This window comes from Carlito syrichta, unplaced genomic scaffold (genome assembly GCF_000164805.1).
Source record: "Carlito syrichta isolate Samal-C Ts95f unplaced genomic scaffold, Tarsius_syrichta-2.0.1 Scaffold135122, whole genome shotgun sequence".
NCBI lineage: Eukaryota > Metazoa > Chordata > Mammalia > Primates > Tarsiidae > Carlito > Carlito syrichta.
Genome location: NW_007079218.1, coordinates 142,651 through 158,130, shown reverse-complemented (window position 1 = coordinate 158,130; position 15,480 = coordinate 142,651). Strand labels below are relative to the sequence as shown.

The window sequence follows — 15,480 nt, the reverse complement described above, 5'->3', positions numbered from 1 at the left end:
TCCATCTATATATTATACATTTTGTTTTTATGATGTTTCTCACAGAACACGTCTTGAATCGCATGATAAATGCTTCCAGAAACTCTTCCCCCACTACCCAATTATTCCTAAATTTCAGAAAATAAAAATAAGGGACCCTTTACAATTAATAAGAAAAACTTTGCCATGGAAACTACACTGGACTTTATAAATACAATATCCCCTACTAGGATAGTTTCGATATAAGGTTGGTATGTGTTTGATCCTGTTGAAGAGTTTGTTATTTTACCTCCAGACTTTCACAGGGAGATTTCTTAACTTTTTTCCACCATAAATTCTGTAAAACCAAGGCCATCCCTGTATATCAACTGTCTCATAATTAACTATAGCTGGTTCCAAGACAGCACTCCCTTTAGGGGACAGGGTCTAGTCCTTCTCAATTTCTTCTCTCCTAATGTTATTTGATTGTCATTTTATAGAAAATTTCTAATAGTTTTCCTAATTCCAATTTATCTTATTTTTTTCTCACAGCAACAATCATTTCATTTATTGTTTGTGGCAATCTTCTAGACATAACCATTCTTAGTTAGCATCTTTTTTATATCTAAAAATGAAGAAGGTAATATAACCCAGAATACTACATCTAGCTTTCATTCCAGTTACACTTTCCACCCACTTCCTAGTCTCCTGAAACATCTATGCCTGAATGAGCACATCACCTTAATCTCCAACATATACAAAACATGTCTCATGTTATTCTCTCCTCCTTGACTATTGGGAGTCACTTATCATTCCATCTTTCTGTTAACGGTGATCCAAAAGCAATGAACATTCTCAAAGTAATACTGGATAGTAATTTCTATTCTTTATCAAGAACAAACGTATAAGTCCTTCCATACCTAAAATTCTACTCATCTTTGTCTCTTCAGGGGACACACTAAATCTTTGTCTCTTCAGGGTACACACTAAGCATAAACTGAAGGAGGGGAAGCTAGAAAGATATAGGTTGGGAGCATATTTTCAGGGCCTGGAATACTATGGTAAAAAATTATTAAATTCATTAGGCAATAAGGAATGCTAGCAGATTGTTTCAAAGGTAAGTTGACACCTATAGCTGACCCAAAGAAGTCAGGTAGTTAAAAACATTAAGAAGGAGCATGGGGAAAAGCCATCTTTTGAGAGGCTAGGAAAGAATGGAGAGGGAAGAGTTAAAGTCTTCCCTAAAGTGTCACAAAACCAAAGAATCACTGCTGAGGAATGTTAACAGATACTCACTTAGCAGGAAGATCTGTTTTTATTTTTTCAATTTTGGTTTTCTCGATTTCAATTAATTTATTATTTATCTCAAAAAAACTTCTTTCACAAAATGAAAGTGACGATTAAGACCTTCTGAGCAATGAGTCAAGTAAATTCTTCAAGATTTGCTTAATAAAAAGTAAAAGTAACATACAGACTTTGATTTTCCATTATTATTCTAAGAAGAGTGTTCACTTTTAAAGCAATTAGAAAAATATCATATATCTCTGAAAATCGTCATGAAAATCATTTTCCAAATTCAACCAGCCAGCAACCAGGACTTCACGTTAATGGCAACTTCATCTACTGCTCAAGTAATAACTTGAAGGAACTCACTCACCACAAAAGTCATCTTTAATCTTTCAATCATTACCAGAAGTAGACGGAACTTTTCGACAACAAACAAATGCCAAGGTGTGTTTTAGTTTACTGACATCTTCATGCAGGAATGACCAAGCAATGAACCAAGCAATAGAAACTGGACTTGAGAAGGAAGAGCCAGGGCAAGTGTGGCGGCTCATGCCTGTAATCACAGTACCTAGAGAGATGGAGGCAAGAGGACTGCCTGAGCCCAGGAGTTTGAGAACGGCCTGGGCAACATGGTGAGACCTCATCTCTATAGTACCTTTTAAAAACAGCCAGGCATGGTGGTACATGCCTGTAGTCCTAGCTACTCCAGAGGCTGAGGAAGGATTGGCTGAGCACAGGAGGTTGAGGCTGCGGTGAGCCTGGGCAACAGAGGAAGAGTCATTTATTCACTCAACAACACTGAGTACGTACTGTGTCCCTGACTAGATGCTGTGCCGGATACTGGGAGTACTTAATTCAATAAAATAAGTAACAGGCTCTACCTTCAAGAAGTCTAGCAGGCCACACACAGTGGCATGCCTGTAATCCTACCACTTTGGAAGACCACATGGAAGGACTGCTTGAGCCTGGGAGTTCAAGACCATCCTAGGCAACATAGCAAGACCTCATCTCCACAAAAAAATAAAAAAATCAGCTGGGTGTGGTGGCACATGCCTATAGTACTAGCTACCTGGGAGGCTGAGATGGAAGGATCACCTTAGTCCAGGAGGTCAAGGCTGTGGTGGGCTATGACAGTACCACTGCACTCCAGCCTGGGTGACAGAGTGAGACCCTGACTCAAAAAAAAAGTCTAGGATTCAAAAACCCAAAAAACCTAAAGGACATATACGTGAGGAGTAAACATCAAGAAATTTAATTAAATCTTTAGAAAAAATAATTAGACTTGGGCACATTTAAACATTCATTACCCTGGTGCATTTAAATTTTTATAATTAATGGTTTACAAAAAGCATAGTGCGTAAATTCCCTATGGGAATTGCTTGTCGTGAGTTAGCTTGATACTACTGACATAACTGTCAAAAGGATCTACTGAACACTTAATTCACATCTTTGGAGAGTGAAAAAAAGTCTAATAAAAGAAAAATTACTAGATGTCTGATCTAAGATCAGTTCTGCAACTCACATGCTACGTCACTTGAGCCAAGTCCATTTCCTTCTGTCTTATTTGCTCCATGTATCTGTCTTAATGTCTGCCACGCACCTACCTACATCAGATATATGTCAGAGTAATAAATGAGATAACACCTGCATGATATACTGTATATAAACAACTTGGAGGTTTTATATAAATCCAATGTTCAGTACTACAGATAAGATTTGATTGCAAAACTTCACGCTACAAAAGGCAGAAATACATCTTTTTCTCAAAATCTCTGACACTGACCAAAGTTACAACTTTTCATCAATTCATTAACAAGTACTTATTGAACCTATTATGTGCCAGGAACTATTCTAAAAGTTGGGGATATGGGATTGAGCAAAACAGATAAGTTCAGGGAGCTTACATGTAGAAAGAGAATATATCTAGTAGAACAGAAAAAATAATAAATTAGGTTGCATGTCAGCTGGTGGCAAGAGCTATGGAGACCAATAAAGCAGGGAAAGCAAATACAAAATGGTGGGAGTTGCAGTGAGTTCTTCAGAGAGGGATTCCCCTGAGAAGGTCACATTTGAAGAAACCACAGAAGGAGGTGGGTTAGTGAGCTATAAGGGAAGAAGAACACTTCAGGCAAAGGGGACAAAAGCAGGTGGAAAAGCCTTGAGTTGAGCTTATTCCAGAGTAGTGGACGAACAGCAAGGAAGCTTGGGAGGCTGGAATGGCCAAGGGAAAGGTAGAAAATGAGCTCAGAGCAGAAAAGAAAACACTGTAAGGCCTCGTACGCTGTTGTGGAGGTATTAACTTTTATTCTCGGTGAGAGGGGGGTCCTAGGAGGGTATTAAGCAGGGAAGTGACATGAGTGACTTTTTAAAGGAGGGGAGAGAACACTAAAAATAAGGTGCCTGAAGATGACTAAATTAAGTCAAAAACATTTTAAAGAATTTAACACCAAAAGAGAACCAGAAAAACAACAAAGAACAAGCCATACCCCAAATCCCCAGTTGCCCAAGGGACGTTGACGACAGGAGCCAGCTGTGACAGCTGAACATTCACTGCCAACCAGATTTCCCGTGATGTCCGCAGTCCTTGCCAGGAGCAAAAACCGTTAACTTTTCACCAAATCACTAGGCCGGCCTGAGGCACCTGGACACCCTCCCATTTGACAGACCACGTGTTAACGCCCCACCTCAACCCCTTGAAGTAGGTGGGGCCCAGGATGTCACCTCATCTTAAAAGAGGCGGAAACGAAGACTCGAGCAGAGCAAAGGCTCTCCCGCCGGGCCGACTGGGCCGCCCAGGGCAGCGCGGGCCTCCGGACCTCTGGCTCCCGCGTGAGCTTCGGGGCGCCCGGGTCCCACCTCGAGTCCTCGCACGGAGGCTGCCTTCACCGGCAAGCCCATCTCCCGCCAGTTACAAGCAGACTCCACCCCAGACGACAAATCACTGTCAGACCCAGCGTGTCTCGCCCACCCTCGGACGGAGGCTCTGTCGCACACGCGGGGCTGGGGGTAGACCCAGGCCAAGACCCACACGGGGGGTGGGGTGGGGAGGGGCGGGAGAAGGCGGTCCAGCGGAAACTCCCAGCCGCGCCTTCCCCAGTCATGCGCTCGGGCCCGGACCCAGCCGCCTGCGCCCCAGGGGAGAGGGCGGTCGTGTACCTGCGATAATGCCTGGAAGGTCGGGGGGCGCGCCGCGGAGAGGCCTCGAGTGGGCCGGGGGCGCGGGGCCGGGAGCAAGGGGCGCGCGCAGGGAGCCGCCGGCCCGGCGCTCACTCCTACCATTTCTCAACCAGTAAATCTCCCATCGCCGCCGTCCCCGAGCCTCACTCGCGCCCACGGACCTACTTACAATTCCTTAATCAGCACCATCTTCCCGGAACCCTCTCCCAGCTGCCGCCGCTACGCCAGCCACCGCCGCCGCTACCGACTCGCACGACGCCTGCGCGACCCGCCCCCTGCCCCCAGGGCCACGGCCGCGCCTGCGCACCGACACCCTTCCGCCGCGACGCGTCGCGTCAGCGCGCGATGGGAGCTAGCTCCGCCCAGTTTCGAGCTCCACCCCGGGGCACGAGGCCTCCACTGCGGCTGCGCCGCCTGCCGGCGCGCGTCCGACTTCTACTGCGGCTGCGCACGGTCGGCGCGCACACGCTCTTCTGCTTTCTGGGGCTCCTCCCTCCAGCCGAGGTCCCTCGGGGCGTCTGTGCAGTCTGGGCTTTCCGGTGAGTTTTGCAGTCGGTTCCCAGGAGGCCGCTTGGCGGTGGCCGGCTTTCGCCTCTCTCCCGCTGCGCTGAACGGGGCCCACCTTGTTGACCAACACCTCATTTCCACAGTCCATGTGAAGGTTCTGGAGGCCGCCGCGCCGGGTTCCCGGCCTCCTGCCCCAGCCCCGTCCGCTCAGATTCCGCGGGAGGGAGGATGTTCCAGAACCCCGAATCCGAAGCCTGGAGAGCGCCACCGTCGGATCAGGCCTCGCCCTGTCGGGCCAGCTGCCGCGGGCACACGAGTTTCGCAAACCCACCCCCGCCCGGGCATCCAGAGTCTCGCTCTGCCTCGGCAGGGTGAGCGGCCAGCGCTCCTCGGGGCCGAGGGGCATTGGCCCTGGAGACCCAGGCAAGGGGCCTGTGCTGGGGTGACTGTCGTGTTACGGACACAGTTCTGGGCAGTGGGGAAACACAGCCCTTGTCCTCGGGAAGCTCACAGTCTAGCGGAGGAGACAATTTAGAAGCAAACAAGGGAGAATTCGGGGTAGTAAGTGTTCTGCTGTGAGTCAAACAGAGTCACAAGGGAGGCAGAAGAGCTCTTAAGACTGTTTAGGAGGCCGGCTGTGAGCAGGGGCCCGGCCCGTGAACGGGGAGGAGCATTCCAGTGGGAGGAAAACAGGGCCCAAGGCTGCGGTCAGCTTAGGGTACCTAAGGAGCTGCTGGAGGGCAGGGGTGGCTAGACCATCTTAAGTGAAGGAGGAGAGTGAGCTGGGACCAGCTGGATTCCTCGGCCATGGCAAAGGATGTATATCCTTGGAACCAGGGGAAGCTGTTAAAAGGTTATTAAAAGAATAGAAATACCATCAAAACTTTTCTGTATAAACTTCTGGCATACCTGATAGTGGGATACACCTACGGAGTTAGGGCTGCCTCAGAAAAAGTAACAGAAGTGAAATATTTGCTAGAAACTTCCTCCTATGGCTGTGCCTGGGAGTCGCTGAGTTTCTGCTGTAGGTGATTGTTAAGTTAGTTGTGGGGGCAGGGATTTGAACCTACTTTTTCAAGGAACTTAGAAGCTGAGAATCCCTTCCATTTATTGGGCACTGTATTTGATGCCAAGTTATGGAGATGCTTTATCTCGTTCACCCTTAGAACAACATGAAATATTCAGCCTCTCAAGTAGCTGGGACTACAGGACTGCGCCAATAAAAACAACAACATGAAATGGTATTTTAGCATGCTTTAGAAAGAGAAAAAGTGAGATTCAGGGAGCCAAGTTTTGGCTTGCGCAAAAATTACTCAGCTTGTAATAGCTGGCTCTACACAGCTTGTTTGTAGAGCCAGGTTTCAAATCCAGGTTCTAAAAACGTCAAAGTCTGGTCTTTTTATTACACTGATTTTCTAGATAAAAGTAAAGTTGGGGCATGCAGACAATCTTTATGACAGTTGTTCTTATTTATGGAAAGAAGCTTGTCAAAATCTAGAGGATATTTAGAGAAAAAGATAGATTTGAATACTATACATTTGGATACTAAAGTTAGGAGGTGTTCTTTAAAGTTCAAGGAGGTAATATTAAGATTAGTTGCCAAATTTATATAATAAGTAGTCATTTTATGTTATAATATCTCCCCAAATGATATGCTTGTTGAAAATATAACTTTTTAAATGTTGTGGGCAAGTTTGTGATTGACATGCTTTGTCAGCCATTAAGAAAACTTACGATGTTTTGGATCACTTCTCTAGCTTTTGAAGTCTTCCCACAAGTGTTCACTAATTCCATTTCTGCATAGCACAGTTCCTGCTTGTAGTACTCAGATGTTTGTAAAATAAGCAAGACAGTATTCTGACTGGAGCATACCTTTGAACCAATATACAGTATAGATAGTACCCCTATCGTATTGTTAAAGAAAAAGTTAACGATACTTGTTAAAGTACAGTAAGGCAGACTCTGAATGCAGAGTGGGCAAGCAGGAATTTATAGCCAAGGAGCAGGCTGAGGGGTCAGTGGATGGAAAATTACTAAGAGGAAACATCAAGCTTGAGGAGAATCTGACCAAAGCATCCTAGCAGAATTCTTGCTGAAGACATGATCAGATATCACCCGGGAGATGGTGGAAGATGAGGAACCTGATCAAATATCAAGGATGAAATCTGATCCTTGATATCTGACTTGACAGGGATTTTGTTAAAACTGGGTTTTACAACTAAGTGCATAGATAAGCCTAGACCTGATTAAAGTTTGGTCAAGCAAAGAACTTTCGTCACTATCAAAAGATTCATATTTAAATACTCAATTGAGAAACACAGGGATAGATTAAGAAAGTAACCAGTTTAGATGTATTTGTTGAGGGAAAGAAAATTAGCTAGGTTGATAGAAAGCATTAAATCTATGTAATTAAACTAAATTATTGTACATTGCATCTACATAAAGAATAAAAATGGCAGAACAAAAGGTTATAAGGGGGGCTGTAGAGAAGGAGGGACAAGAGCCAACACCAAAAATAAGAAAGGAGGACATGCATGGAAAGAAACACATGTGAAGAAAAATATACTGGTGTGTTAACATCTCCATGTGTGACATCTTCTTATGTTACAGCTAAAGATGTTGAATCCTGTGGTACATTTTTGCAAATATGGATATAACTTAATAGTAATTTTCTCTAAGTACAAAAAAAGATCCAGCCTTTCTTTTAAAGCGTGATGTCTCTGGTTCTTTGTTCTAACATTCAGTTCTCAAAAAATGTAACTTGTGTACAGAAGATGTCCAGTTGAATTGGACTAATTCTGCTAGCCTCATATAACCACTGGTTAGTGGTTAGTGCCATTAGTTCCCTCAAATGTGGTTCTGGAGCAAAGAGCTCATTACAGTAAGAATGATGGTAGATGTTACTGAGACAAACTAAAAGATTTCTGAACATGAGCCGTGTGTGAAACTTTTGTGCATTAGTTGATATAGCACAACTCTGGTCCAACAAAGAAATTGGAGCAGTCCTTTAAATATTATAGTTAGCCTCTTTTTTCTCCCCAAAGTGAGTGTTCTTAACCTGGGATTCAAAGGCCTTATGATGGGGTTCCCAGGGAATTTATGAGCCACTGAAATTTTGTACATAGTGTCATGTCTATGGACTTTTGAGGGAGAGGTCTAAAGCTTTCATTTGCCTTGCTTACTCTGCATTTTGCCATCCCATTTCTGTTGTATGTTCTCCCCATTCCAGAATTATCTTGACTGAGAATATTTTCATGAAAACTAGAAATATGTCCAAGAATGCTTTGATTTGGTTAAACATGAGGGTGTAGGTTGTAATAATCTACAACTGTAGGAGAGACCAGGTTAGGCTTTGGAGTAGAAAGACTAGGGCCTGAATCCTGACTCTGCCACTTGCTGCTATGAGCCTTGAGAAAGTGGTTTAATCTTTCAGAGACTCAATATACACATCTCTAAAAGAGAACTACTAATACCTACAACAGATTTGTTTTAAGAAATAAAAGAGGCCAGGCTCGGTGGCTCAGTCTGTAATCCCAGCATTTTGAAAGGCCAAGGTGAGTGGACTGCTGAGCCCATGGGTTCAAGACCGGCCCAGGCAACTTGGCAAGACCTCATCTCTACAATAAATTAAAGAAAATGAGGCCAGGCTCCGTGGCTCACCCTGTAATCCCAGCTCTTTGGGAGGCTGAGGCAAGTGGATTGCCAGAGCCTGCAGGTTTGAGACCAGCCCGGACAACTTGTCGAGACCTCATCTCTACAATAAATAAAAAATTAGCTGGGCATGGTAATGCACGCCTGTAGTTCCAGCTACTTGGAAGGCTGAGGCAGAAGGATCACAGGAGCCATTGACACTGGGGTGGCAGTGAGTGTGCCACTGCACTCCAGCCTGGGCGACAGAGTGAGACTCCAACTCAAAAAGAAAGAAAAAATATGAGGTACATAAAGCACCTATGTTGTACATGACCTGATAGGAAATAGGTGTTCCATGAATGGGAATCATTTAAAAACTTCCAGAGAGCAGGAACGATAATTGAAGATGTATATCCCTTGAGTTAACCACTGAGTTTAATCACTATTATTCTATCGAATGAGTAAGAATGTATGTGTGCATTCATATGTATATTCATGTTGGCTGTAACTGACCTTTTCCCTGCAGTGCATAATAGAGGTTTCTGTTTTTCTGTGTTGCCACTAACATTTAATATTGTCAGAGTTTTTATTTTTTGTCAGTGTATTGGTTTTAAAATACTGTCTCATGTACTCACTTTGTATTTCCTGCAGAGTGAGAATTTTTTTCATGTGTTTACTAGCCATATTATTTCTTCTTCTTCTTTTTTTGTATTTCTGGATTTAAATTCCATGTTGATTATGTACATTTTGAATATTTCTCTCTCTGGGTTGTCCTGTCACTTGTTTATAGATGGATTTCTTAACCTCTGTTGTATTGACATTTTTAGTCAGAGAATTCTTTGTGGAGGATGTTCTGTGCCTTGTAGATGTTTAGCAACACCCCAGCCTCTGTCCACTAGATGCCAGCCATACCCCTCCAATCATGGCAATCAGAAATGTCTCCAGACAAATGCCCAGTGTCCCCTGGGAGGCAAAATTGCCCTAAAGTTAAGAACCGCTGGTTTGCGGTAACTCTGTTGTGCAGAATCATTTATCTTTAAATTAAGAAAATGTTATCTTGCTAATGTTTTTTCAGTTTCTGTTAAATGCCAGGCAAGCCCTAAGTGTTTCAGTTGAACTAATCCTAACCCATTTAATCATCACAACAACATAGGATGCAAGTACTTTTATTGTCCCTATTTCATAGAGGAGAAACTTGTTTATATCTTATGATGTTCAGAAGATCTTTACTGAGCTATGATTTACGTACAATAAAAAGAACCCCCCCCCTTTTTTTTTTGAGTTGGAGTTTCACTCTGTCACCCAGACTGTAGTGCAGTGGCCACTCCTGGCCACTGCAGCCTTGACCTGCTTGCTGGCCTCCGGCGATCCTTCCGCCTCAGCCTTCCAAGTAGCTGGAACTACAGATGCGCGCTACCACGCCCGGCTCATTTTGATTTATTGTAGAGATGAGGTCTCTCCAAGTTGCCCAGGCGGGTCTCGAACTCCCGGGCTCAGGCAATCCACTCACCCATTTTAAGTGTAGTGTTTCTTCATGTATATTCATTAGACTTACTTTCTCTAGAGTTTCATGTCATTGAATCATATACTGCTTTAGAGCATAATGTTTTTGAGATTCTTCTGTGTTGTGTGTAGTTTAGTCCTTTTAATTGCTGAGTGGTATCTTTTGTGCAGATATACCAGAATTTGTGTATTCATTACCTATTGATGGACATCGAGTTCTTCCCAATTTTTAGTCATGATAAATGAAACTGCTATGACTATTTGTGTAGAAGTTGTTCTGTGGATATATGTTGTCGGTTCTCTTGAGAAAGTTTTTCTTGGAGTATAAGATAAGTATACATTTAACTCTAGGAGAAACTGCCAAATTGATTTGCAAAGTGGTGGTATATTACATTCTCTTCAGCAATACATGAGAGCTGATTTACTCTACATCCTCATCAATACTTATTAGCCGTTCTAGTGGAAGTGTTGTGATATCTCATTGTAGGTTAGTTTGCATTTCCCTGAAGACTAATGATGTTGAACATGTACTTATTGGTCCTTTGTATATCTTCTTGTGTCAAGTGTTTACTCAAATCTTTTGTTCTTTAAAAAAAAATTTTTTAATTGTACGAGTTCTTTGAGTATTCTAGATGTGTCCTTTCTCAGGTGTATATGTTATCAGTACTTTCTCCTAGTCAGCAGCTTGCCTTTTCATTTTAATGGTATATTTCAAACAGCAGAAGATTTTTTTTTTTTTTTTTGAGTTGGGAGTCTCACTCTGTCTCTCAGACTGGAGTGCAGTGGCCGCTCCCAGCCACTGTAGACTCGACCTGCTGGGCTCTGGCGATCCTTCCACCTCAGCCTTCCAAGTAGCTGGAACTACAGGCGCGCGCTACCATGCCCAGCTAATTTTTGATTTATTGTAGAGATGAGGTCTCGCCAAGTTGCCCAAGCGGGTCTTGAACCCTCGGGCTCGGGCAATTCACTCACCTCGGCCTCCGAAAGCATGGGATTACAGGCTGAGCCACAAAGCCCGGCCTAGCAGAAGATTTAAATTCTGATGAAGCCCAGTTTATCAAATTTTTTTCTTTCATGGTTCATACTTTTTGTGTTCTCTCCAGAGTCTTGAAGGTTTTTAAAGTTTTGGCTTTTACCTTTAGATCTGTGATTAACTTCAAATAAGTTTTTGTGTAAATGTAAGGAAGAATCAAGATTGATTTTTTTGCATATGCATGTCCAGTTTTTATAGCCCTAGTTATTAAAAAGACTGTTCCTTCACTCATTTGTTGGAAATAGTTGACCATATGTATCAGAGTCTATTTTTGGATTCTGTCACTGATCAATATGTTTACCATTATACATGGTAGCACATTGATACATGATAGCACATGATAGCACATTGATTACTATAGATATAAGTCATGAAATGAGGTAGTTTTAACTTCTCCAAAGTCTACATTTTCAGAATTGTTTTGGCTCTTTGGTGTTTTTTGATTTGTTTTTTGGGGCTTTTTTTTTTTTTTTTTTTTTTTGCGTTTCTATTCTCATTTAAAATAATCTCATTAATTTGTACCCCAAAAAATGCCTGATGCAATTTTTTCATGGGAATTTCATTCAATCTATAAGACAATTGGCGATAATTGACATCTTAACAATACTGAATTGTTATGAATGTTATGTCTCTTCATTTATTTAGATCTTTAATGTTCCTCAACAGTATTTTTATAACTTACAGAGTACAGACTTTGCAAATATTTTGTTTTATTTATCCTCAGGTGGTTTGCAGATTTTTGGATGCTACTGTATTTTTTTTTTTTTATATTTACCCTGCTGGGCTCATTAACTATAGGTGTGTTTTTGTATATTTTGTAAGATTTTCTATATAATATCTGTAAATAAAAAGTTTCATATCTTTGTTTCCAGTTTTTGATTTTTATTTCTTTTTCTTGCTTTATTGCACTCGTTGAAGTTCCAGTACAGTGTTGATAGAACTGGTGAAATCAGCTTATCAATTTTTTTTCTTTTTGTTCACCAGTCTACATGGAGAAACAGTTTAAAGAACCAGGTTCTAGGGTTTCTTTGATTTTCTCTATTGTTTCTTTTGTATTTAATTGATTTTTACATTTTACTATTTTCTTCTGCCTAATTACTTTTACTTTAATTTTTTACTGTTATTTAAAGTGAAAGCCAGTATAATTACTTTTAGACTTCTTTTCAAATAAAAGCATTTAAAGCTATAAATTTATCTCTAAGCTCTGTTTTAACTGCATTCCAAATGTTTGTTTCGTTTTCATTCAGTTCACAATATTTTCTAATTTATTATTTCTTTTTAACCTTTTTTACCTTGATCCTGCCCTCTATTAAGACTACTTTAAGAGTAATTATTAAATATGTTTGCAATAACTTTTTAGTAGCTGCTCTTTATTAGATTAAGGGCGTTCTCTTCCTAGTTTAAGAGTTCTGCCATTGTTTAATGTTGAATTTTGTGAAATGCTTTTTCTCTATTAAACATGTCTTTTTCAACTCTGTTCTGTTAATGTTATGCATTTGATTAGGTTGATGTGTAAATTCATAGTGTTGGTTTTTGGCTTGACAACACGGCGGTTTTAGGATCGTCATTGTCACTTAACGTGAAAATGTGCTTGTGAATACGCCTTGCGTTTTGCAGTTTTGAAGAAAGTTAGTGCCATTTATGGGCTCAAGAAGATGAGTGGCAAGGGGGAAAAACGAACGCTTCTGTCTGACACCGTCTTCTGTTTGAGTTTAACAGAGGAGTAAAGGCAGCGGAGGCAGCTCGGATCCTTTGTGCCTTGTCGAAGGGAGAATGCTGCTGGGGAAAGCATAAGAAAATAGTCTTGTTTCAAAGAGGGCCACTTTGACCTGAGTGATTCTCCACATTCTGGCTTTGATGAAGACCATTTAAACTCTTGAATTCACGATGATCCACATCATTCAGCCATCGTACAGCCTCTGTATTCCACCGGCAAGCACAACATGCTACAAACTTATACATCAACCCAGTATTACTAGATTTTCTGATGCTGAGCCTTCCTTGCATTTTCAGAATAAACCTCAACTGGACATAATTTATATTTATTATTTTTTTATTTCCCATTTGTCAGCTGTGGTTTTAGGATAGGTTTGCTTGATAATTGAGGACATTAAAGTTATGAAGATGAGAGATGTTTATGAACAGTACTAATTTTAATTACAAATGGTAAACTAATGGCTTATGAATTAACTGGCTTAAAATGAAGGTTATTTCTATGTAAAATATCATTATTTTCACCCAGGGGAGATATTTTTTTTTTTTTTGAGTTGGAGTCTCACTTCTTCGCCCAGGCTGGAATGCAGTGGCACGCATATGGTGAAGACTGGAACTATGTTTTCCAGAATCCCCTTCCCTGTATGGTTCTGAGTTAGATTTGACCAAGAATTTGCACAGGATTTAGAAGGCACAAGCAAAGTAGCAGCCATACTCAATGATATATTTTACAAAGATGTAATCTTCAGTTTAAGCAAGTTAATTAATAAGCCAGGATCCAGATAAAGGGATGAGCACACACAAAGGTACCCAGAGCGCTTACATTGTCCACACCCTCCTCCATTCCAGATTCAGCTCTTCTTCCTGAATCCATGCCCTGCTGAACTATCCTTGGCTCACCATCAGTTCCTTGGCTGCAAACCCAAGGAGGAACAACTACACAAGGCAGCAGTTTCTCACGGACTTCTCCCTTGCTGCAATCTTACTTCAGCAGTTGGATGTGTTTGGGTTTTCAGATTTCCCTACAAGCTCTGACTTGTCCACCACATCAGTCATTCAGAAAGCCTGGTTTGTGACTCCTCCTAACTCGTTTCTGAGCCTTCGTTTTCTCAGCAACTCCTACAACCGAGTAAAGGTCATTTGATAAATCACACATATATCGCAACACACATACAAGGGGGACCCCCAATTAAAAAACAGAATTATTTTTTGGAGGACAATCCTCCTTATAGCACAGGCATCCCCTGCTAGGTAAGTGTTCTAGGAGCTCATGAACATCAGTGTACCAGCTAGCATTGTTGTGAGAGGCTACATTTGGCTTCAGAAAATTTTTGGAGATTCCTTCTCAACATGTTTGTCCATTTCATGACGGATGGTTTACAAGCACACCTGCCCACACCATGCGGAGTATTCGGAAGTTTTTAACCAAAAATCAGCATGACCCCTGTGCCCCACTCTCCCTATTCACCCAATCTCACCGAAGCAACTTTTTGTTTCATTTCCCCAGGATGAAAAATATTATCAAAGGGAAATGTTTTGCCAGTGTGGAAAAAGCAGTGAAACAAAAAATGGCAGAAGCACTAAAAGGCCCCAAAATTGATGAGTTCAAAAACTGTTTTGAGCAGATGAAAAAGGGTCTCGATAGGTAGGTGTATTGCATCAAATAGACGGGACTTTGAAGGTGACTGAAGTTTAAACATCTAAGAATACATAATTTTTATAAATAAATTCTGGGGTTTTTTTTGGCCCCCCTTGCAGTAGCTTCACTTCAAACTGATATGTTGATACAGAACAGCTCTGCACAAAGTGCATTCCATATTGATATGTAAAAGCTGCTTCATTTCATTCCAAATTTTTTTATTGTGGCAAGATATACATAATATGAAAGTTACCATCTTAACCATTTTAAGTGGACAATTCAGTGGTGTTCAATGCATTTATAATGTTGTACTACTGTGACCACTATCCAGCTCCAGAATTATTCTTGTAAAACATTCTGTACGTATTAAACAATAATTCCCCATCCACCTTTACCCCCAACTCCTGGTAACTACCATTTTGCTGTTTATGTCTATGATTTTGACTATAAATACTTCATGTAAGTGGAATCATACAAGGAGGGACCCCCCCAAAAAAAAAACCAATCATCTTTTTGGTGGGCAGGCCCCTTGTAGTACACTCAGAACTTGTTCCTCCAGGTCAAATATCAACCAAAGGTTTTTTTTGTCTTTTTAAAGATGTGGGGTACAATTCAGGATTAGGTATACAAGTGGCCATAATAAAGGTAAAGTTTGGACCTCCCTTTGTTCCCCACTTTGCCTGGTTTCAGATCAGGTACACTTATTGATTGATGTTATACCCTCCCACCCCCATCCTAGCAGTATCCCATTACTGACAATCCCTTTCTTACAGTATTATGGTAAATGTTCAAGGTCTGCTTATGAGTGAGAATATGTGGTACTCTGTTCTTTGTTTCTGTGATAGATCAGTGAGGATGATAGACTCGATTTTTTTTTTTTTGAGTTGAAGTCTTACTCTGTCACCCAGACTGGAGTGCAGTGGCTGCTCCCAGCCCTGCAGCCTCTACCTGCTGGGCTCCGGCAATCCTTTCGCCTCAGCCTTCCGAGTAGCCGGAATTACAGGCACGTGCTACCATGCCCGGCTGATTTTTG

At 41.7% G+C, this 15,480-nt stretch overlaps 1 protein-coding gene across 3 annotated transcripts in view; it reads right to left on the bottom strand.

Annotated features, from left to right (window-relative positions):
• PITPNB (phosphatidylinositol transfer protein beta) overlaps nt 1-13,619 on the bottom strand; it is a 76,260-nt gene extending 62,641 nt beyond the window's left edge. Inside the window, exons 1-3 of one of the 3 annotated variants that reach the window (XM_008049383.1) lie at nt 13,607-13,619; nt 13,116-13,120; nt 4,592-4,625 (exon numbers count right to left, since the gene is read on the bottom strand). In XM_008049383.1, the coding sequence (XP_008047574.1) occupies nt 4,592-4,611 (20 nt within the window). In that variant the 5' untranslated portion in view covers nt 4,612-4,625; nt 13,116-13,120; nt 13,607-13,619. Of the gene's footprint in view, nt 1-4,521; nt 4,724-13,115; nt 13,121-13,606 lie in introns of those variants that run through there. The other 2 variants (XM_008049384.1, XM_021708202.1) reach the window with 2 other exon arrangements.
• Nucleotides 13,620-15,480: the final 1,861 nt, after the last annotated feature.